The 24691-nt window shown below is 46.6% G+C and overlaps 1 protein-coding gene and 1 long non-coding RNA gene across 2 annotated transcripts in view; one reads left to right on the top strand and one right to left on the bottom strand.

Annotated features, from left to right (window-relative positions):
- Positions 1-1236: 1236 nt before the first annotated feature.
- LOC112543575 (uncharacterized) lies at positions 1237-14158 on the bottom strand. Its single transcript, XR_012906891.1, has 3 exons — positions 14072-14158; positions 1888-2003; positions 1237-1327 (listed from the first exon to the last, which is right to left on the bottom strand). It is a non-coding gene; the product is annotated as an uncharacterized LOC112543575 (long non-coding RNA).
- A 57-nt stretch (positions 14159-14215) lies between these two features.
- The window catches only part of MTMR8 (myotubularin related protein 8), a 35630-nt gene continuing 25154 nt past the window's right edge, over positions 14216-24691 (top strand). Inside the window, exons 1-2 of the mRNA XM_006136152.4 lie at positions 14216-14338; positions 24381-24503. Of these exons, the coding sequence (XP_006136214.2) occupies positions 14315-14338; positions 24381-24503 (147 nt within the window). The 5' untranslated portion in view covers positions 14216-14314. The remainder of the gene's footprint in view (positions 14339-24380; positions 24504-24691) is intronic.

Below are 24691 nucleotides of genomic sequence, written 5' to 3' on the forward strand. Positions count from 1 at the left end.
TCTCTGACGTTGTCAGGTTACCACCCTGTGATGCTACTTAGACACTACCCATCATCTTGCACCTTGTGGTTCGATTAGAACATCTCTATCCATCATGCTGTCACTTTAGACCCTTTCTTGAACCTGGGTCTGTATCTGTGGGGAGTGTTGGTACTGACTGCAGACAGGGTGGGGCAAAGAGGGCAGCTGCCCCGGGTCCTTTAAATCACTGCCTTAAATCAGTACCACACCATGCACTCTGGCGGTGCGTCCAATCAGTGGCACTATTTTGAGATACTTCTGGTGTCTTGGCAGTGTGCCCGTTATTTTGGAATAGCTTTAGAAATAATGGGCGTGCTATTCTGATGTCTCTGAAAACCTCGTTCCATGAGGATTTAGGGATGTTTCAGAATATCTCTCTATTGTGAAACTAACTCAAAATAAGCTGCACAATTTGCATAGCTCAAATTGCATAGCCTATTTCAAGCTAAGGGTGCAAGTGTAGATGCACCCAGGGTGGCTCTGAGAGCTGGGGCTCCCACCTCTTCTGCCCAAGGCCTCACCCCTTCTGGGAGGGCAGAGCTGAGCTCCCCCACACCTGGCCCAGGTGCCTGCGAAGGCTGTCAGTGCTCCTGTGCGGAGGGGACTCTAACCCCTGTTTCTGCAGTGATCTGAGGGAACATAGGGGTTTTCTTTGGTGCAAGCATTGAGCTGGGTCTTATGGCTGGCCCCTGAGAGACCTGGTATAGGGATTTGTCAGGGGCATGAGGAAGTGTGTAAGCAATGAGGTTGTAGTGCCTGCCAGTACCATCATTTGGGTATGCTGCAAGCCACAGGCAGCACTGGGGAGACTATTGTAGCTTAAAGCAGCCCCCTGCCCTGCCTAAATTATTCTGAGGGCAGTTTTGGCCCCTGCAGCATTCCTCAATGGGAGGACATAAAGGTTCACAGAGGTTCTGCGCCTTGTGGCCATGTACCATGTACCATAAAATCTCGAGTATAATGCGCACCTATTCATAATGCGCACCTACCTTTTAAATGTCAGAATCCTGGAATAAACTGTACTCTTATCTATAATGCACACCCCCATTATTCTCGCAATTTTACGGTGTATATATAGGAAGGAAGGGGCCGCTCCCACCTGCAGGCTTCCCCTGGAAACGTGCGTGCAGCACTGGGGAGCTGTGCCTGCCGCGGGGCCCCTTGCCCCCCCACCCAGCTGTCCACGCTGAGACCAGGCAGGCAGCGAGCCAGGGCGCTCCTCGCCTTGTCCGGGAGCCTGGCTGAGCTCCACCTGCTGTGGGGGCCCCCTGCCCAGCTGCCCGTGTGCTGCGCCTTGTCCAGGAGCCTGGTGGGGAGAGTGAATTAAAAAACTTTACAGATGACCTCTTGGCTACGTCTACACTGGCCACAATTTCCGGAAAAGGGATGCAAATCAGGTAAGTCAGGATAGGGAAATCCATGGGGGATTTAAATATCCCCCGCGGATTTAAATAAACATGGCCGCCGCTTTTTTTCCGGCTTGGGGAAAAGCCGGAAAAAAAGTGTCTAGACTGGCGTGATCCTCCGGAATAAAGCCCTTTTCTGGAGGATCTCTTATTCCTACCTCAGGTAGGAATAAGAGAGGTAGGAATAAGAGATCCTCCGGAAAAGGGCTTTATTCCGGGGGATCGCGCCAGTCTAGACGCTTTTTTCCGGCTTTTTCCCAAGCCGGAAAATAGCGGCGGACATGTTTATTTAAATCTGCAGGGGATATTTAAATCCCCCGCGGATTTCACTATCCTGACTTACCTGATTTGCATCCCTTTTCCAGAAATTGTGGCCAGTGTAGACATAGCCCCTATGTATAATGTGCATCCCGGCTTTAACCCTTAAAAACCGGGGAAAAAAAGTGTGCATTATACTCACGATTTTATGGTAGCTTTATGAAGTGTTGAATGTAAGAATAGGATCACTGTGGCATTCTGGTGATTGACTTCATAAAGACTAGAGACCTCCCTGAGAGAGCAATTCTGCTGAATGTTCTGTGAGATGCAAGATTAAACAAGAATAATTCTGATTCTGCTTCCTTTGGATTTCACCATGTCTTCAGTAGAACTGGGCCCCTATATGCACAGCTGCCTGGTACTACACACCTACCGGGCTCCAACATCACTGTTTTATGTCACTTTCATATCTTGAGTACACAGCATAGCATGTTACGTCACTCAGGCTATGTCTACACTGCCTTTTTTTGTGGCAGAAGATATGCAAATCATGCTCTCATTTGCATATCTTCTGCCGATCCTTTTTGTGGAAGAGGTTTTGCCGCTAAAAAGCCCCATGTAGACAGGGCCATTTGTCGGAAAAAAACCCTTTTGTGCAAGATCCTATAAACCTCATTTTTTGAGGACTAAGGGATCTTGTGCAAAAGGGTTTTTTTCCGACAAATGGCTCGCTTTTTAGCAGCAAAACCTCTTCCGCAAAATGGATTGGCAGAAGATATGCAAATGAGTGTAATTTGCATATCTTCTGCTGCAAAAAAACAGCAGTGTAGACGTAGCCTCAGTGTGTTCTGAGCATACAGCACACCCACGATGATACATAACCCACAATTGTTTATCTTTGGGCCCTAAGCTATCTTTTTTAGCAATGGAATGATTCTACTTGATAAGGCTCTCTGGACAAACACACGATTTGACAATGAAATAATCACTTTTTTAAAAAAAGGAGAGAGAGAATTATGTAGCCACTTGAAGGGAAAAAATAGATTAACTGTAGCCTAAAATTCTCCCTTTGTTTACAATGGGAAATGAAATGTGAGTACAGATGGCTACAAGTGTAACTACTGTAGTACACAAAACCAGGTTCACAGATTACATGACATAGAGAGAGGAAGAGGCTGGACCTGGGGTGGGCAATAATTTTTGGTGGGAGGCCACTCCAAGATTTTGGTAAGTGGTCAAGGGCCACACTTTTCTGTGGAGCGAGTGCAGGATCAAACATGGAGGCTAGGTACAAACGGGTGCACAGACTGACATGCAGGAGATGTGGGGTCTGAGTGGGTGTTTGGGTGAAGGAGGGTGTTGTGATCTGGGGTAGGGGAGTGCAGAGGCTGGTGACCAGAGGGAGGGAGTTGGGGTATGGAAGGGGCAGAGGTGCTAGAGGCAGGCTCTTGCTGGGAGGTGCTTACCTAAGCATCTCCCAGCCTGCAGCACCCCCAAGGCAGGTTGAGCTCCCCGCCTGCTGCAGCCCCAGACCACTTGAAAATACAGGTTGTGGCTCTCATCTCTGGGTGGGGGAAGAGGCTTGCTCAAACCCCATCTCCGAGGCCAAGCTCTCAGTTCCGATTGGCTGACTTTTTCCAGCCAATAGGAGCTGAGAGAGTGGCCGAGGCCCGTTGTTTCTGGCCAATGAGAGCCAAGGATTGGGCTGGGGGCAGGGAGATCACACGAAGTTTGCCCCCTCCCTGCAAAGCAGAGAAACACAGGGACTGCACTTTTAACCAAGACAGCTGCTGCCTGAGGATCCTGACAGGGTGCTCCATGGGCCAGATCTGGTGGCTTGGCGGGCCGAATCCGGCCCCCGGGCTGTATTTTGCCTAGCCCTGGGCTGGCCTCTAGTATATAAGGGCATGTCTACAGTAGGTAATTATTTCAAAATAACTAAAGTTGAAATAACTCTCAAAATAACGATTTCAAAATAAACGTATTTCCCAAGGAAAGCAGGAGTTCAGATTTTGAAATAAACAGCCAGTTATTTCGAAATAACAGGCTTGGTAGTGTGAATGCTCCACTTATTATTTTGAAATAAGGGGGGTTATTTCAAAATAACTCCCTAGTGTGGATCAGGGCTAAGAGTTCAATAGTAGCTTCACAGGCATGAGAGAAACCCCCTGTGATTTAGTCTTTAACAAGCTGCCATCTCCAACAGTCCTCTAGTTCATTTTGGGATGAGGTCTGGGTGTCTGATAACACTCCCACTAGAGAAGATATAACCTCTGCAAGCCACTTTGGAATTTAAGCTTCATTACAGAAAAAGAATGAACAACTTCCTGAATGTGACAGGGCAACACCCTAGAGGAAATTCTGTATGCAGACACACAAAGCTAGTGTTTGGCTGCAGTCCTGAATTATATCCTCTTCTGTATGTTCGCCAAACAGTCTCTTATTCAGTTCTCCAAATGCTGCCCATGTTCTAATGTTATACTGTATTTCAACACCCTCCCCTCTTCACTATACAGCACGATCTTTGGCATGTTTTCAATAGCTTCCTTAAACTCTCACCAGAATTCCCACTGATAAATTTCAGTAGCTTGCTGAGAAGCAGATAATCCATCCTTTGACTTTGTGGATTGAGTCTTGCTTTTGGAATATATACAACTCCATATTCATTCAATGAAAAATAAAGTTAATAACAAAACTGCCACTGGTTGACAAACTCTATAATCTCACAGTTTTGTTTACTGGAATTAACGGTTTACAAGTGGAAAACTTTAAAAAAAAACAACAAGTAGTCCTATAACACCGTAGAGACACACACAAAGGCTGTGTCTAGACTGGCAAGTTTCCGCAAAATCATCTCCTTTGCGGAAAAACTTGCCAGCTGTCTACACTGGCCGCTTGAATTTCCACAAGAACACTGACGATCTCATGTAAGATCGTCAGTGTTCTTGCGGAAATACTGTGCTACTCCCGTTCGGGCAAAAGCCCTCTTGTGCAAATCATTTGCACAAGAGGGCAAGTGTAGACAGCACAGTGCTGTTTTGCACAAAAAAGCCCGATGGCTAAAATGGCGATCGGGGCTTTTTTGTGCAAAAGCGTGTCTATATTGGCCACGGACGCTTTTCCACAAAAAGTGCTTTTGCGGAAAAGCGTCCTGCCAATCTAGATGCACTTTTCCGAAAATGCTTTTAACGGAAAACTTTTCCGTTAAAAGCATTTCCGGAAAATCATCCCAGTGTAGACGTAGCCATAGGGTATGTCTACACTGCCACCCTAGTTCGAACTAGAGTGGCTAATGTAGGCATTCGAACTTGCAAATGAAGCTCAGGATTCAAATATCCTGGGCTTCATTTGCATGTTCCCGGGCACCGCCATTTTAAAATCCCCCTTAGTTTGAACGAACTGCCTGCTGCTACAGGCGGCAGTTTAAAGTTAATCCGAACTAAGTACTTAGTTTGGATTAACTTTGAATTGCCATGTGTAGCCGCGGGCAGTTCGTTCGAACTAAGGGGGATTTAAAAAAGGCGGCCTATTGGGGGGCCCCCCCCTCGACCGGGTTTGCCGCCCTCATCCGGCGCATCATCCAACCCGCTTGGGCCTCGGCCCGAAGCGTGATGCCTGCTTTTAGGGGAAATATGGCCTAGTCCCAAAGTTCACTGACCCTGCAGTAGGGGAAATACGGCCTCACGGCCTAGTCCGCCCCCGGCACCAGGTGGTTTCCCTGGGCTTGAGTGCGGGGCGGGGCTGCCCCATCACACGGCCAGAGGGGACCATGCAAATAAAGCCCGGGATATTTAAATCCTGGGCTTCATTTGCAACTCCAGTTGCAGACATACCCATATATATATGTATGTAGTATCAGGAGCTTTTGTGGGCAAACCCCTCTATTGTATTTGAGGCAGTCTCTCTGTGTACTACATCCTGTTTCTTAAACACCATACCTCTTTTCATTAGTTAGATGGTCATTTATGCTAGAGACAAATCATGAATGGTGATCTGTCAAATCAATTCTAGGTCCAATGCAACACAATCTCCTTTATCCACTTCTGTAAAATGGCTCTGAAGACTTCTTTACCCCTAAGTGCTACCTCTCCATTTTCAGATGTAACTTTAAATTGTGAGTCATATTCAGCCTTTAGCTACCTTAATGCAATTAATGGCAGTGCTAAAAGGAATAAAAATAATCTCTTAACTCACAGGAAATTCATTCGGAGATGAATGACAGCAGAGCTCCTTTAGGGAAGGATTTCAAGAAAACCACACAAACACACATCCTTCCCCCCACCCCCAACTAAAGCCATAGGGACCAGAGAGGATAGATGAGTCTCCTCAAGGAAAAACTATAATCTGCAGGGTTTGAGAACTGAGATGTGGGCAACCGTTGAAAAACATTTTCCACCAAAATTTGTTTGTAATCATAGATATACACGTTCTGACCTTCTTCAAACTTCTTTTCCATTCCCATTCCATGAATGTTCATAAAACTGAGATTTAGTAGCTTGATTGTTTGCAATAAGTTCATTTAATATGAGCAAGCCTCCGAACACACATGTGGGGCCGTCCTTATGAGTTATGGTGCTCGACGTGGCCAGAGCTCCTGCACTGGTGCCAGGGAGGAGGGCAGAAGTTCTGCGGGGGGGAGGGAGAGGCTGTGCTCAGAGCTGCGGCGGCAGAAGCTGTGGGGGCAGAAAAAGGGCAGGGAGGGTGGTGGAGGAACAGGTGGAAAGGGGAGTGGTGCAGTTCTTCAGAACTCTGGGCCAAGAGGCAAAGCAAGGAGTGGGGGATTGGGGCTGCAAGTGATGGTACAAGGAGTAGAGAGCCAGGAGACTGAGGCCATGAGAACCAGAGGGTGATCGCAGCAGGAGGCGGGAGGCTGGTGGATTCAACCACAGGGGCTGGGAGGTGGAGTAGGAGACTGGGGGACTGAGGGTTCAGGTTGCCAGGGCCAGGAGACAAAGCAGGGGCCAGGGGATTGGGCCACTGGGGCTGGGAGCCAGAGCAGTAGGCTTGGGGATTGGGCCACTGGGGCTGGGATGTGAAACAGGGGCCAAGGGACCAGGGGTTGGGCCTCTAGATCCAGGAGGCAGAGTGGGGAATACGGGATTGGGCAGCCTGGGCCAAAAGGTGGAGTAGAGTCTGGAGAGGTGGAGGATTAGGGGTGCTTGATCTGGCACTGTTCTTGGCCAGCCCTAGGCATATGAAGCATAGGGCACTACTTAATTTGGGGCACAGTGGTGTCCCAAATTGAATGATGCTCTGTGCAGCTGTGCATTCTGCATATGCCTAAGAACAGCCCTGTCCTGTGTATTATCCCTAAACCTCCAACTGCCAAAAGCTGGGACTGGAGAACAGGCGGGGAAGCCAACAGCTTCTGTGGGTAAGAAGTCGGGGTTGGGGAGGCTCAGTGCCTCTGGAAAGGGCAGGGCCTTGGGTGGAAGAGGCAGGGGCAGGGCTGGGGCAGCCAGCCCTCGTTACTGCCCAGACTGCAGCATGCCACCCCACACCAGTGCTAAGAGCAGCAGTGGTGGTGGCTGGGAATCCCAGGGCTCTTTGAATTGCCAGGCCCCAGGGCAACTGTTCCCTTTGACTCCCCCCACTGGCATGCCTGAGGACAGCACGTGCATCACCCGATCATTTCCCTGTTTTGTTCAATCCCTCTGAAGCATCTGGCACTGGTCATTGTCACAGAAAGGATACTGGGCTAAATGGATCATTGCTCTAATCCAGAATCACTGTTCTGAGGGTCTTTCCATTCACAACTGAGAAACCCAGCTCAAATTTTAATTTTCAAAACACAGAGTTAACTACCTTTATTGAGAATTTCATGGATTCATTTTGAATAACCCATGAAGCTAAGAAAATCATAGTCTGTTTACAGATGTTCATAGGAAAAGGGAAGAAACTTCACTGAATAAATTATCTTTTATGAAAGCATTCACTTAGCTCTAAGTGCAACAAACTGGATAAAAATATATCACAAACAGGGTGTTCATCTATTAACTTCCTAAACTCTGCTGGAAATGGACCAAGTACCAGGAGATTACACCTGAGTGGCTGTTGATGTCTTTTGTTTTGTTTCCATTAAAAATATCTAGCCACAGCCACTAAAAAATAAATAAATGCATTCATCTGAACATTTTCCTACCAGTTAGCCCCTTAGTGATTTTCAGTCTCTGCAAGCAATGCTTTATTTCACTGTAAATCCTCTGAATCTGAGCAGGTTGGAGGTGCTGTGCCACAGCCCAATCACAGCATGTCTAGCAGATTATCAGTTTGAAGAAAAGGAACGAAGAAGTGTAAAAATACCATGGATACCGAAGCCTCCCTATTTGATTGTGCTACTTTTAATAGAGGGATGGTCTGCTCGTGCAGATTGCTTGTTGCTCATTTGTCCACATTTGCAACCAGTTTTGAAGACAAGAATAGGGGCTGCATGGGGCTCTGTGTAAACAGCACATTCATCAATTGGCTCTAGGTATAAAATCTCAGAAAAGCAGTAAGTGCTGTGTTAGATTTGTAGCTTCATATTAAATTTGTGGAAAGTGACCTACAACCCAGCGAACCCACATCATGTTTTGGCAAAGGCAATTCTTAATGTCACGAAACTTAATTTATAAAAATCATAATGCCTGTCCCATCATCCAGCGGAAGGTCTTCGGAACCACTGCAATGTATAGTCATTTTTTAGTAAGGAAGTGGCAAACCAGCAAAAATGGGGAAAAACATTGCAAATGTTTCCTCGCATGACTGATTCACTTAATGCTTTGCGGGGAGGATGCACAGAAGTGAAATAGCAAGGGGTCTCTTTTGTAAAGGGCTGCTTGAGATCATATAAAGCCTCATCAAAACAGAGCTCTGGCACCTACTAAAGCTCATGTAATTTTAAAACTTGCTTTCACCAAAGATCCCTTTAGAATAATAGGGACCCCTGAGGTCACAGCAGCATTTACAGTTGTTAGTGCTGCTCAGCTGTACATTCATGCTCCTGGGTGGACTTAGATTTCCTGGATCAAGCTACTTACTTTTTAAAATGTTCTCCTTTGGGAAGGTACTTAAGAAAATATCTGTGACATCAACATCCTAAAATATGAGAGAAAATCCAGATTACTTTGTCCCCTAAGGCACTTAAGTCTCCTGAAAAGACAGCTATTTCTTGAGGGTCATTAAAGTGGAAAAAAAATCTAAGGCCAAATTCATCCCTGTTACCATTCCACAGAATTCACTGGCAATGCACCTGTAATGAAGTTGGCTCCTAAATACAGAGTGTGTCATATTGTAAGCACAGATCACGTTTCATGCACTTGGTTCATGTCTGAAAGGAATGTCTTTCAGAATGGCATTTCAGAAATGCACATGGCTGCAATACCAAGATCAGCCAGGCAGAATTGATTAGCTTGGGAATTGTGTTTCATAGCAAGAGCAGTCTTTGCCATGTGCTGTCCACTTGCAAAACTAGCATCTCCTCAACACTTGGAACATTTTCTCTGAAATTGTTTCTTTAATCTCATCTAAGCACATCATCTTGATGTCAGTATTTTTGGCAACTTGCTTCTGCTACTAGTGTTAAATCAGCCCCCTTTTGTCAGCAGCTACTTGGACATACTTTACAGGAGTCTGAAGATACAGATGTCAGTAAACTACCCTCTTATTTTGTACACCATAGATACGGCATCATAAAATGCTTCCTGAGTGCCTACTGCACAACATGTAACTGGCCCAATTACCCCAAGGCTGACTTTTGTATAAAGCGGCATTTGGCTAGCATATGTAAGACAGAGAAGTAATTCTTTCACTTCTACTCTGTGATGATTAGCTCTATTTTGTCCAGTTCTGGGTGCCACATTTCAGGAAAGATGTGGACAAACTGGAAAAAGTTCGGAGAAGATCAACACAAATTATTAAAGTTCTACAAAACACGCTCTATGAGGGAAGATTGAAAGAATTGTGTTTGTTTAGTCGGGAAAAGTGAAGACTGAGAGGGGACATGATAACAGTTTTCAAATACCTAAAAGGTTACCAGGAGGAGGGAGAAAATGTATTCAGCTTAACCTCTGATGCTAGGAAAAGTAACGATGGGCTTAAATTGCAGCAAAGGTGATTTAGGATGGACATCAGGAAAAACTTCCTAACTGTCAGGGTGGGTAAGCACTGGAATACATTTCTTAGGAAGACTGTGGAATCTACATTATTGAAGGTTTTTAAGAACAGGTTAGATAAACACTAGTCAGGGATGGTCTGGATGGTACTTGGTGCTGCCATGAGTTCAGGGGACTGACTGGACTTGATCTCTAGGAGTCCCTTTCAGTACTGTGATTTCATGTAGCAAAGCTTAGCTTGTGCTTATAAGATTCCCAAAGTATGGGCATCTACTTTGAAAATAAGGTTACAGGCATTTCACTGGAAAGTAGCACGCTATAGTTAGGGATGTGAACAACTAGTCGACTAGTCACTCCCCACCTTGCTTCCTCTATCAGAAAGAGGCAGCAAGTGGGGGGGAAGAGAAGGGAGTGCTTCAAAGTGGCAGCACCATGTGGAGCCTGATGCCGGCTCCTCACGGTGTTTCAAAGTGGCAGTGCCGCTTTGAAATGCCATGGGGAGTTCAGGTCCAACGGGGGACTACTTGAGTCCCCTGCTGGCCCTGTGCTTTTCACAATGCTTTCACCCTGGAAGTGTAGCGACAGCCCTGGGGTTGTTGCTACACTTCAAAGGTGGAAGCGCTCTTATCAACTAATCAAATAGTCAATGCAAATTGCATTGACTATTCGATTAACCAAATAATCTAGCTATACTCAAAATTAATTCCAAGTTTACCTCCTGTAGTTAGCAGGGCTTGATAATCAGGGCAATCTATATGAAGGGCAGGATTAATATGAAAATATCAGTCCCATATGAAGACTAAAAGAATTGCAGGTCTTTCCTAGGATGTAGATTGTGTGCAGTGGTGATTTCACAGCACAAAGCATGAATAAAATTTTAAGAGAGAAGGGAAGGATTTGTGTTTGAAGATGCTGTGATCTGAGCACAAGCCTGGCTATCAAGAAGTTCTAATGATGGTTCTGATACTGACTCTTTCTGTGCCCTGGACCAAGCTGCTGAGTCCTCGTTTCCCCATCTGTAAAATAGGGGTTATAGTAATTATCAAACTGGAACCTGAGGTTCAACTAGTTAGGGTAGATATGACAGCTTTCTCCTTGCAAAACACCCACAGAAGCCAGTTTTTCAACTGACTTAAGTCTGTGCAGCACTGGGCCCTTAGACACACTGAAAAATGATTTCTGCTCTACTGTGACCTTCATAGGTGCAGTATATATTGAGGTGGCATATCTCCCTGGACTTCAACAGCATAGTGGCATCACTTGGAACCAGAAGATACTGAGGCCTCCACTAAGCGTAATTCTTGCACTAAAAATAACTTTTCTGGCAGGCACTCTGGAACTCCTGCTATTTCTTTCATAGATATGCCTCCAATTCATCTCAGCATCCACATTATTCCTCATTAGTGAGCCAAGCTAATGCTATGATATATTTAATGTGAAGGTTTTTGAAGACATTCCCACTGATTCGAATCTTATGAAACACAGCTCAGTCTTACCTCGGCAATGAGTTTGATTGACACATTGAAAGTCCAGAAAGCCCTGCTTTCTAGCAAACTAGTGAAGTCACCAGTGAGGCTCTGTGTCATCTCACACATTAACACTGTAATTTCTGTCTCCTCATCTGGTATTGCCAGTGATGTCAGCCATGGTCACTGTCGTGACCTTTGTGTTTTCTCTTGTGCCACCACATGCTAATGGGGAAAAGCTCCAAGTCAGAATTCATAAAGCCATCACTTTGTCTTTAGAGGGGTAGCTATGTTAGTACCTATCTGCAAAAGCAACGAAGAGTCCTGTGACACATTAAAGACTGATATATTTATTTGGGCATAAGCTTTCACGGCCTGCCCACATCTAAAGGACCTCCCCCCAGCCTACAGGGAGGGTCCACTGAGCCTAGAAAGTCAAATAATTACTTGGGACAAATAAAGATAAAATGGGGATGGGTGTGAGGGTCAAAGGGTTAAAACAAGGGAACTGGATGGGGACACCAAGTAGAGAATCCCGGATAATGTTCATTGTCCCTCAAAGGTCTCCAGAGCGCCAGCGGACGCCAGATAGTGGAACTCTGCTCCGATGCGTGAGTGGATGCAGGAACGGAAATAGGCCTCACAGTCGCAGGCCCTTTCTCCGGCCAACCTCTGCTCCCTAGTTTTATACATTATCATCTTGGCGGTAGCCAGGAGGATATTGACCAGGCACTCCCATGATTCTGTGGGGCCACGGATGTGTTGTGCATAGATTAGTGAGGGGAGAAGTGCAGCCAGAACTTCAACAAGAGGTTCTGGAGAAGACGAAAGAGGGGCGGTAACCTGGTGCACTCGAGGTAGACATGCGTCAGAGTCTCCCTGTCACCACAGAAGGAGCAAGTGTCGGGAACAGGGGGGAACCATGCCATGTACATGCCTGTGCTCACAGAGCCATGGAGGATTCTCCAAATGATGTCCCTGGTGGGCCATGGAACTAAGGTAGAATAGAGACTGGTCCACTGGGGCTCCCCACCCTCTACTGGTGGTAGGAGGTCTTGCCACTTGGTGTCTGGGCGGGACACGAGGGTGGGGTAGGGGAGCATGTGAAGCACAAGCATGTACAGATGACTCTTTGGTGCAGCTCAGAAGGGGAACAATCTCATAGCGAATAGGTAGGTAATGAATTGTGATAACTGCTGCTGTCTGACTAAGAAATACACCCAATGGCTGCGTCTAGAGTGGCATGATTTAGCGCAAATACTTTTCACGGAAAAGTTTTTCCGTGAAAAGTATTTGCACAAGAGAGTGTTTATATTGGCAAGTGCCTTTGTGCAAAAGCATCCATACCCAGTATAGATGCACTTTTGTGCAAGAAAGCTCCGATGGCCATTTTAGCCATCGGGCTTTCTTGCGCAAGAAATTAAGGTGCCTGTCTACATTGGCCCTCTTGCGCAAGTATTCTTGCACAAGAGGGTTTATCCCTGAGCGGGAGCGTCCAAGTATTTGTGCAAGAAGTGCTGATTTCTTACATTAGAATGTCAGTGTTCTTGTGCAAATTCTTGTGGCCATTGTAGACAGGCAGCAAGCTTTTGCGCAAAATCTTGCCAGTCTAGACGCACCCATTCTGTATATTTGTAACCTATTAACTCTGCTATTCAGCCAAGTCTGCTTGTGTCTTAGTCCCTTGTAATGTCTCTTTTTTTTTTATTGTAAACTTCTTGGGACAGACACTAACATTTATTGTATGTTTTTGAGTGCCTAGCACAATAGAGACCAGTCTAGTTGCAAAATTTAAGTGGCATTAAAATGTTTATTATTCATATTAATGGTAAAAATATCACTGCAAAACTCAGAATGGTGGACAGCAAAAATAAATGTTGATTGATCTACAACAACATTTTCAAAACCCAAAGAAGCAAAAGGAGATCGGGGATAATGGTTCACATTCATCACTGAAGCCAAGGAAATTACACCAGAGATTAATTTGGCTTAATGTCTTTTCCTTGTTGAAAATTCAATGTACTCACCTTTCCTCACCTGCACCGTTCACAGCTAGGTTGCCAGATAAATAAGGAAGATTACAACTGTGGGGATTCCCATCTGTTTTATTCAAAAGGTCTTGTACTCTCGTCAGAGAAAGTGGAAAATTATATGGTATTTCAGCACTTCTTCCTTAATTAAATCACCTCTGACTCAGGATGTTTAGATTTATGCACAACAAAAACAATGAGGAAGAAGAAAAATTCGGTCCTTTACCCACTTCCCAAAGAGGCAAAAAACAAACACACACACAACCCCTTCCCCCAAAATAAAGCAAAATCCAACAAGAATAACCTAAAAGTTTTGTTTTTAAGTATTTCAATTGAGCTAGCTCGTATATCAGAAGGGTTGCTAATTTCACACTTGATGTAACCATTTCAGGAAATGTAGGCAAGGTTATCCTCCCTGAAGTAACATCTCAGCCAACTCAATGTGATTTTGCCTCACTAAGAACACACCTGGGAAAAGTTCACTGTCCTTGAATTTGCAAGGTATCATGAATATTGATTATCAAGGCAACACTAGGTGAATGGTAATTACAGTTGTTCTCCACTATCAAATCTGATTATCTCAGAGAACATTGCAACATGCAATGAGTTTAAAAGGAAACAAATGTAAAAACTGATAAAAGCAATTTTTAAAATAAAGTATACTTAGAAGATTTACATAACATTGCTCGGGTCCTTAATTCAAATAAGTTTTGTTTTTCTTCATTTAAATCATTTTGCTGGGATAACACCCCCCCGTGTATGGGCCACTGCGGCCCCAGCTCTGTCTGTACTCAAACCTCTCTGGCCTGGGGTGCTCTCTAGTCTCATTCCGGGCTCCTGTGGCGGAACGCGGCGCAGTGCCTGTGCGGGCACGATGCCCTCGGCCAACATGGCGGCCTGGGCGTCTCACCGTATTCGCGGCGGAGTCTCGCGATAGTTGAGGGGGCGGGCGGGACCTGCTCGGTGCGGATGGCCGAGAAGGCTGGGTTGTGACCCATGGTGGATTCTGAGTGAGGGAAGCGGGAGCTCGGGCAGGGGCCATGGAGCACATCACCACCCCTAAGGTAGGGCAGCCGGCTCCAGCGGCAGCGTCCCCGCCGCTCCCGGGGACTCGCCCGAGACAGGCCCCGTCAGCCCTAACTGCCCCCCAGGCTTCCCTAGCGCAGCTTGTCTCCCGCCCCCTCCCCGCCCGCTTCCTCGGGGGCGGCCCAGCCCCTCGCCCGCCCCCGCCTCCTTCCCTCCACCACGGCCCCGAACACTCCCCCCGCCCTCGCCCCGGCTTCCCCAGCGCCCCCTGCCCGCCCCCCTGCTCCTGCCCCCGCCCCCTGTCCGCCCGCCCCCGCCCTGGCTTCCCCCCGCCCCCTGCCCGCCCCCCCCTGCTCCTGCCCCCGCCCCGGCTTCCCCAGCGCCCCCCGCCCCGGCTTCCCCCCCGACCACCGCCCGCCCCCCCCTTCTCCTGCCCCCCGCCCCGGCTTCTCTCCGCCCCCTGCCCGCCCCCCTGCTCCTGCCCCCGCCCTGGCTCCTACCCCCGCCCGCCCCCCTGCTCCTACCCCCGCCCTGGCTTCCCCCCAGCCCCGTGCCCGCCCCCCGGCGCCTGCCCCCCGCCCCGGCTCCCCCGGCTCCTGCCCCCCTGCTCCAGCCCTCCGCCCTGGCTTCCTCAGTGCCTCCAGTCTGCCCCCCTGCTCCAACCCTCTGCCCTGGCTTCCTCAGTTCCCCCTATCCGCCCCCCTGCTCTACATCCCACCCTTGCTTCCTTAGTGCCCCCATCTGCCTCCTAGCTCCTACCTCCCACTCCAGGTACTGGGGAAGCCAATCTGCTCCCCCCCCCCCAACTCCTAACTCCTGCCCTGCCTTCCTCAGTACCCCCATCTGCCCTCCTTTCTCCCCTCCCGGCTTCTGCCTCTCACCTTGGCTTCCTCAGTACCCTCTATCCACCCCCTAGCTCCTACCTCCCACTTGGGGTACTGAGGAAGCCAATCTGCCCCTCTTGGCTCCCACCTCGCACCCTGGCTTCCTCAGTACCCCATATCCACCCCTCGTGGCTCCCACTTCCTGCCCTGGCTTCCTCGTTACCACTATCCATCACTCCGTCTCCCACCTCGGCTTCCTAAGTACCTCTGATACATACCTGCTGGCTCCTCCCTCCCTCCCTCGCTTCTTCAGTACCCATATCCACCCCATCCCCCCGCAGTTCCTACCTCTCTCCCTGGCTTCCTCAGCATCCCTATCTGCCACCTTGTCTCCCACCTCGGCTTTCTCAGTATTCCTATCCGCCCCTCAGCTCCTACCTCCCACCCTGCTACTTTAGTACCCCGTCTGGTGCCCCTCTCTCCCTCCCCCCCCCCCCCCGGCTCCTACCTCCTACTCTGGCTTTCTCAGTACCCATATCCACCCTGGCTTCCTCAGTATCCCCATCTGCTCCTCCTGGCTCCTATCTCCCGCCCTGGCTTCCTCAGTACCCCCTATGATTCCTAAGTGCCCCTCTGTTCTGCCTCTCCCCTTCCTTCCCTATCTCCTACCACCTTCCCAGTCTTCTTCAGTGTCTTTCATCCCCTTAGGCTCCCCACCTCCTGGCTTTCCTAGTGCCCTCTCCACTTTTCAAATATATCTAAAACTATCCTTTCCTCTGCAGCTTCTTCCGTGTCCCTGAAAACCTCTCATGCTTTCTTAGCTTCCTAAAATCTTTCACTGTTACTTCAAACTCTCTGGTCCTTGAAACACGCTAAACTATTTCCACCCACTCCAGCTAGCTTCTTGGTGACTGCCTCCCCAAGGCAGCTTTTCCATTTCTCTTCTCCTCCTCCTCCTCAGGTCTGATTATTTCCATCTTTGCGCCTGGAGTACAGATTTGGGATTCTGAAACTTCTGTTTCTGAAATGCTCCATTTTTCTTACCAGGGTTGTGGCTGATAGGTAGCAGCAGCAGTGAAAATTCTCTATTTTATCAGAAATCATCCAAGATCACCTGTTAATGTTGTAGTAAAAATAATAGACTGTATTCTGAATATGATATAAATGTCTGTATATGTCCTCTAATTCTGTGAATTCTTGTTTGCTGATTAAAATTGTTCCTGAGTACTAAATTGATGGATGTCCTATGATTGCATAAAATAACATGAAGAGTTAACAGATCTTAAATTGCAATCTGGAGGGCTTATATTAGTAGGATTCATGTAATTAGATCAAAAGTTATGTTAGTGGCTTTGTAGACTGTTATGACCATTATGGATATTTGCTTTAGAATTTCAGTTTTTCATATTCATGAACAGTACTTACGATCAGATAATCTTGTGTTACTTGGGCTATGACTACACTAGAGAGCGTACAGTGGTGGAGCAGTACTGATGCCGTTGTGCTGGTATAAGACTGCTCTCGGAGCTGCTCTGCTGAAGGCAGAGAGCTCTCCAGTTGACATAATTAATCTATCCCTGATATGTGGAGGGAGAAGCTTTCCCACCAATATAGTGCTGTGCATGCTATGAGTTATCCTTGAGTGATCTAAGTTTTGGGGACATAGTGGGGAGTGTAGATATAACCGAAGAACTTGTCAACACAAGGAAATTGACCAGCATATCTATTGTAGACTAAGGGTATGTCTACACTACAGCGCTAATTCGAACTAATTTAGTTAACTAAATTAGTTAATTCGAACTAAGCTAACGGATCCAGACTAAAAAACTAGTTCGAATTAGTGTTTTGCTAATTCGAACTAGCATGTCCACATTAAGTGGACCCTAAACCGGGGTTAAGGATGGCCGGAAGCAGTGCCGGCAGGGCATCAGATGAGGACTTAAAGCGTGGAGCTGCTGCCTCAGGCTAGCTGAGGGCTGTGCTTAAAGGGACCCGATCCCCACCCCGGACAGACAGTTCTCAGGGGTGCCCCGCTTGCAAAGCAGTCCTGGCTTGGAGTGCACTGAGTGCCCACACTGGGCACATCACAGCACTCGGCCATCAGACCGGCTGCACTTGCCGCAGGCTGCCATCTGGAGAGAGGGGGCAATTGGGGGGCTGCAGGAGAGCTTCCACCCCCAGAAGCCCGCAGAGCCACCCCAGTCCTCCCCATCGGGGGCTCGTACCCCATTCTTCCCTCACCTCCTTCCACTTACCCTTCCCTTGCCCCCCCCTTCCTGATGTACAAAATAAAGAAAACGTGGTCAAAAATAGAATCTCTCTTTATTGAACAAAACTTGGGGAGACTGGGAAAAGGAGGTGGGAGAGGGAAAGAGAGAGGGTGGGAGAGGCGAGGACAACTACAATGATGAGGGGTTTGGAAGAGGTCTCATATTAAGAGAGGCTAAAGAGACTGGGACTTTTCAGTTTAGAAAAGAGGAGACTGAGGGGGGATAGGATAGAGGTCTATAAAAGCATGAGTGGGGTAGAGCGGGTGCATCAAGAAAAGTTCTTCATTAGTTCCCATAATAGAAGGACTAGAGGACACCAAAGGAAAGGAATGGGTAGCAGGCTTCAAACTAGTAACAGAAAGTTGTTCTTCACAAAGCAGAGTCAACCTGTGGAACTCCTTGCTGCAGGCGGCTGTGAAGGCTACAACTAAAACAGAGTTTAAAGAGAAGTGAGATAAAGTCATGGAGGTTGGGTCCATGAAGTGGTATTAGCCAGGGGGTAGGAGTAGTGTCTCTGCCCAAAGTTTGTGGAAGGCTGGAGAGGGATGGCACGAGACAAATGGCTTGGTCACCGTCTTCGGTCCATCCTCTCCAGGGTCCCTAGGGTTGGCCGCTGTCGGCAGACAGGCTACTGGGCTAGATGGACCTTTGGTCTGACCCAGTACGGCCATTGTAAGCTCAGGGCTCAGGGTCGGGGGTCTCAGTGGACCACCTTGATTTTCATGCACACCTGCTCCTGGGTGGCCAGGCTGGCAGCTCTCCTGCCCTAGCCGGCCACTTTCCTGTGCCTAGTGCGGAGGTCGTGGATGAGGTCCACGATGTCCGCACTAGCCCAGGCGGGTGCCCGCCTCTTGCGGTCCCGGGCAAGCTCCCAGGAGCCGCCAGCCTGGTCCCGGGAAGAGGGGGAGGGCTGGAGGGCATCGGGTGGCTGGCTTGAGCCGTGCCAGGTGCAGGGTCTGCTAGCTGGGTGCTGGCAGGCTTGCACCTGGCACAGGCACCGTAGCCAGCCCGTGCCCCTTTAAGGGTTCCGGGGCGGGGAGGGGAGCAATAGAGTTTCCCTGGTGCTGGCCAGAGTGGCCACCAGGGAAAGCTGGGGAGAGCTAGCCTCCCACTAGTTCGAATTAAGGGGCTACACACCCCTTAATTCGAACTAGTAAGTTCAAACTAAGCTTAGTCCTCGTACAATGAGGTTTACCTAGTTCGAACTAAGCGCTCCGCTAGTTCGAATTAAGTTCGAACTAGCGGAGCGCTAATGTAGCGCCTATCAAAGTTAATTCGAACTAACGTCTGTTAGTTCGAATTAACTTTGTAGTGTAGACATACCCTAAGCTATTCTGCAATAACTCCCTTTTTGGACACTTTATTTTGAAATAATTACAGGCAGTCCCCGGGTTATGTACAAGATAGGGACTGTAGGTTTGTTTTTTAGTTGAATTTGTATGTAAGTTGGAACTGGTACATATTGTAGGGGAAACTCTAGCCAAACATTTCTCCAGAGCTCAGTTTTATTCTCCCACACCTCACTTCCCTCAGTCCTTTATTCTCAAGCTGAGGTGTCTGCTGAGAAAAGCCACTCCGTGTCTCCCTGGTCTGCTGGGGGGAAGCAGCTAGAGCGGGGTTGCCTCACCCCGTTTGTAAGTAGGGATCCGATGTAAGTCGGATCCATGTAACCCGGGGACTGCCTGTACTCTGATCATAATGTGGGCTAACTCTTCCAGAATAAAATCACTAATAGTGAGTTATTCATACAGGGGAGCTATGCTGGGCAATTTCTTCTATCTAGATAAAGCTTGGAGAAATTACAGTAGCTTAAAAGGCTTCATCTGTTCCACTTAGTATGCTGTTATGAATTCTGAAAAGGAGACAAGCTTTTCTAACTGTTTACAAACTATTCACATTTTGCTTAAAATAAATAGCTTTAAATGAAAACTGAACATGCCATCTCTTCCTTTGGTAATTAGCATATGGGAATCAATAAAAGATAACAATTAGTTTCTCAGGCTTCTTTAAAGTATGTGATGTGCTACCTTTTAACTTCTTTAAAGGTAAGATTTATGAAACATCCCTAGAAGTATTTTGCTTATGTTTAAAAGAAGGGGAAATACATTGGTTTTTGTTGTTTTTTTTAAACATCTGATTTAGATCATTACTGACCACAAGCCAGGTTTTTTTTTAAACTGTTCCTGTTAGTATGACTTGAGGATTGGCAACTGTGTAGTTGTTCACTTGTTGAAATCGAACTCAAGTTGGTGACAGTATAAAACTAGCAATTCAGTGAGCTAGGAGAACTACATTTAACTGTCAAACAGGTTCTAATTGATGCTATGCACATAGCCTCAGTGATTGGTGCTAATTGACGCTTTATAGTTCTATAGGTGGTCCATTCAGGCTATGTCTGCATTTGCACATTTGTCTGCAGGGATGTGAAAAAACCCGCATCCCTGACCAACAAAACTTTTACTGATGGAAAGTGCCAGTGTGGACAAAGCTACCACTGCTCTTTGGGGATGGTTTTATTTTGCTGTCAGAAGAGCTCTGTTCTGATGGAAAAGAGGGGATAAATAGAGACCTTACAGTGGCGCAGTTGTGTTGCTGTGGTAGACAAAGCCTAGGATGAAAGTTGAGTCACATTGGTGGGATGATGTGGTTGAACTTGAACTGCTGTTTCCCATGTTATAATCAATGAGGGGAAACCTAGGCTCTGGAGTGGGCCATATAAGTGGCCCTCCTTCATCTCAGTGGGCTGCAAGATTGTTGAAACCAATATGGTCTCCTGGGAACGGGAGTTTTGCTAACTGTGCTTGCTTACGTAGACTTTGCAGGTTGTGCCAAATGAACCATAGCAGTACTTTGATTGGATGCATGGCTCTCTTAATGTTGTGTGCAATTAGCACATGCTTCACTTCATGTGTCCTTACTTTAAGTACATATCACTGTAGTAATCTCAACAGGGGAAGAAAACCTACATGGATGAAAATCAAAAGACTGACAATGCTGTGCATGGACAGTGGAAAAATGTCTCATAGGCCACATGTAGTACCCCAGTGGGCTGCAGGTTGCCCACCTCTGGTTGTAATCATTGTGAATAGAACTATGGGCAAGAGACATTTTTTGTGGGAATTAAAGTTCAAGGTTAACATTTTAATTTTCATCAATTTTTCATTAGTTTTTTTTTTTTGTTTTAACGAAAATAGAAGACACTAAAAATAAAAAGGCATTATTGGTTGCATAACTTTTGACTAGTGTGGGAGAAAAATCAAATAACTCCAATTGTGTCTAAAGGGGGGACTGTGCAGGAAATCAAAACTCTCTAAAAGAAAACTGCTGTAAGGGTTAAAAAGTTTTCCAGACCTCTCTCCCTGTAACAGAGAGAAATCAAATTAACTCTAATCAAGACCCTTACAATGCCTCCTATCTCAAGTTCATGGATACTCCTAGTCTGTCACAATTTGTCATGTAAACCCTTATCTTTGTCACAGTTTGCCTTGTAGACTCCTCCACTCAAGTTCTCATGTGGCTTTGTGTACTGTAAAAACTTACTTCTAGCACTCCTGGGGTGAACAGAAGTCTCAGAGTACTTCTGCTGAGACTTTGATATGTTAAAGAAGAACAATCAACAACTGAACTGTCTAAGCATTCTGTATATAGGATACCTGAATCTGTCTCTCATTGCTGCTGCTTTCACTCTTGGAAGTGACAGCCTGCATGCATGCATCATAAAGTTTTTCCTTCTAGGTTTCTCTCCTGCCTCACTGATTTGACCTCTGGCCTCGGACCCTTCTGGGGGCTCTGTACCCCAGGGGAGCGAGATTTCCCCCTCACTAGCACTACTATTAGCCTGCTATATGTTGCAAGAATTGATTCAAGCTTAAACATAATTTTCTTCCAATTAATGTTTTGTGTCTTCATGAACATTAAAGAATGCATCTTTTTGAACATCCTCATTTGTTTAAAATGTCACTAGTAAGTTTAATATGTTACACAACAGCTATATCAAGTAATCTATTTTCAGTTCCTGACATGACACTTCCCCACTGCAACTGGTTGTTGCAAGTGGAATTTTTTAAGAAAACTGGTATATGAAGTGATTGAAATTAACTATGTTAAATATAGTGTAATAGGGTAACCGTGTAACCGCTGAAAATCTCAGTGATTTCACAGTTATCCACGCCTAGCTAAGCTTTATACTACAGAGCCTGCAGTGAAGCTTTCCTGGGGAGGAGATTTCATTGAGTGTAACTAACTGATAAGTGGTTAAACCGTCAGTCATTTGCACTTAAACATCCCTAGATAAAACAGGGCCTTTATATATTATGCCATATTCCAAAATGTGCAAATGCTCAACCAAGCCGGTATGTGTGTGGAAATCAGAAGACAATTTAATAAAACAAAAATAAATAGTGGATAATCTTACCAGAGCATGTTATTTCCTTGTTAAGCATATCCTGCCAGCTATTAATGTGTTGCTGTGGCCCTTGCAGTAAAGTTAACAATTTTTTTATTCTTTAGTAATAGAATATAACTTGTAAATACTAGGTCTAGTATGTATTGATGGGGATAATTAAGTACTCTTGTCCTAGGCATATTAATGTCCATATAGCTATTCCTTATTAAACTGATAAAGGACATCTATGGTGCTTATTGCTATATGTTTAAACTAGGAATGTAAAAATGCTGTTAAAAATGTCACCGCCATGATTTTTAGAGGTTACATGGTTACATGTGCTGCAAGCTCTGCAGTATATATCTACTGTTGGCCCCACTCCCAGGGAGCCTTTGCTGAAGGCTCTGCAGCCAGCTTTCTGGGAGCAGGGCTGTCAGCCCCTGCCAACCCCACTCCTGGGGAGCAAGCATGTAACGTGTGGCAGGAGGGAGGGGGGCTGCTCCAATGTGCCCCATGGGGCTGGAATAGCCCCTTGTTAGGGGCGGACAGGGAGCTGCTCCAGCCCCTACAGATTAACTGATTATCCTTTTACAGGCAGTCCCTGACTTACGCGGATCCGACTTATGTCGGATCCGCACTTACGAACGGGGCTTTCTCGCCCCGGAGCTCACAGGCAGCGGTCAGCCACCTCGAGCTCCGGGGCGAGAAAAGCTGCTCCCGGTGCCCCTGGTCTGCTGGGGACTGTCTCCAGCAGACCAGGGGCATCGGGAGCAAACCCGCAGCAGTAGTGGGGTCCCGCGCTTCTGAGGCTTTGCTCTGGCAAAGCCTCAGAAGCGCGGGAACCCGCCACTGCTGCGGGTTTGCTCGCAGTGCCCCTGGTCTGCTGGGGACTGTCTCCAGCAAACCAGGGGCACCGGGAGCAAAGCGGTCTGGCGCCAGAGTAAAGCCTCAGAGGCGAGGCACCCCCCGCTGCCGCTTTGCTCCCTGTGTCCCTGGTCTGCTGGGGGGGGGCGCAGCTAGTGTGCCCCCCCCCCAGCAGACCAGGCTTTTGTTGTGGACCCTGGGGCAGAGTAGCTGGAGCGCTGCCGGTTGGTCCCGCAGCGCCGCTCTGGGCACTACTGGACCAACCCGGCAGCACCCCAAGTGCTCTGCCCCAGGCGTCCTGATTCAGCCGCTGCTGGTCAGTTTCAGCAGCGGTTGAATCAGGACTCCTGGGGCAGAGCAGCTGGGGTGCTGCTGGGTTGGTCCAGTAGCGCCGAGGAGCGGTGCTACTGGAGCAACTCAGCAGCACCCCAGCTGCTCTGCCCCAGATGTCCCCAAGTCAGCCGTTGCTGAAACTGACCAGCGCTGACTACAGGAAGCCCGAGGCACAGTTGCTCTGCCCCGGGCTTCCTGGAATCAGCTGCTGATCAGTTTCAGCAGCAGCTGACTTGGGGTTCTTAAGTTGAATCTGTATGTAAGTCAGAACTGGCGGTCAGTTTCAGCAGCGACTGAATCTGGAGGCCAGTTCCGACTTACATACAGATTCAACTTAAGAACAAACCTACAGTCCCTATCTTGTACGTAACCCAGGGACTGCCTGTATATCCCTAATTTAAACATATATAATGTTGAAATGACGCTTGTGTTCTAAACCTCCACTTCCAGTTCCTTAGAATTTTCTTACATTTCTTTTTGGCCTGAAATATTCCATACTTTATCTCAGTCCAATGGTGACATTTTACTTTTGGTTTTTAGTGGAATGAAGGATGTGCATGTATGAGAGAGAGAAATACTACCTGTATGCATTTCAACTGATTTTTTGCACTATTTATGCTCATCTGCTAAAACAAAATAATTTTAACTATTTATGTCCTTCTTCAATGAGGACAGTGAGCCTGAAGAAAATCAGTTCAATATTTTTAAACTTTGAACATAAGTTCATGTTTTTTCACAGCATTGTAATTTTCTATGGGCTCTACTGATTATTTTAGTATGACTTACAAAAATGGGTATGCACAGTTAAAGAACACTATTATTTTATATAGACAGTTACCTAGTACTTTATCCTTCTCTTTAAGAAATTACATCAGTGAAATGAAGTACAAAACCAACAATAATGAAATGTTAGAATTGAGAAATTAAGCATCCAGAAGTATAGGAAATTCCTGAGGGCAGTTTCTACCACAGTGTTAACTTGGCCATGTTACACATACAGCATTTTTTCCTTCCTGTGTTTTCTTAAACCTTAAAATATCTCTGCAACCTTGCAAAATGGCAAACTTTCATGACCAGCTCAGGCGCAAAATTCCCTTGCCTGCCTTTCACCAATAACTAATGTTTGGTAAACAGAGAACTAAAATGTTACTTGCTTATCAAAAACTAATAATTTGCGATGAATCTCTTTCTAGGCTATACATTATTAATCAGTAGAATAAACATACAAGATGTGCAGTGTGGCTGAGTTAGTGTTGCAGGAGAAACCTTAACTCTTCATTCTTTTTTAAAGCATCCTTTCAGAGTTGTGCATTGAACATGTATATGTGCTCCTGTTCAGATGTAAATTACAGACTTTGTTGAAGCTGTAAGTTGACTTGCTTTTCTTCCTTTTTGCATATTTCAGGTAGAAAATGTCAAATTATTAGATCGTTATACCAACAAGAAGCCAGCAAATGGAACCTTATACCTGACAGCGACCCATCTGATCTATGTAGATTCTTCGGCTGAAATCCGAAAAGAAACATGGGTAGGTTGTAAAGTATGGAACTTGTAAAAAATATAAATTCCTGATTCTGGTAGTTGTGGTTCCATTAATTCAAAGGTAATACATTTTTATAGCACTTTACAGAAAAGCAGCTTACAAAAATAGAGTTCTTATCCTTTAAATAGTGTTAGATTCAGGAACAGAACCCAGCTTGCTTGCCTGCCACCCCC

This window comes from Pelodiscus sinensis, chromosome 13, assembly GCF_049634645.1.
Source record: "Pelodiscus sinensis isolate JC-2024 chromosome 13, ASM4963464v1, whole genome shotgun sequence".
In the NCBI taxonomy this organism is placed as follows: domain Eukaryota; kingdom Metazoa; phylum Chordata; order Testudines; family Trionychidae; genus Pelodiscus; species Pelodiscus sinensis.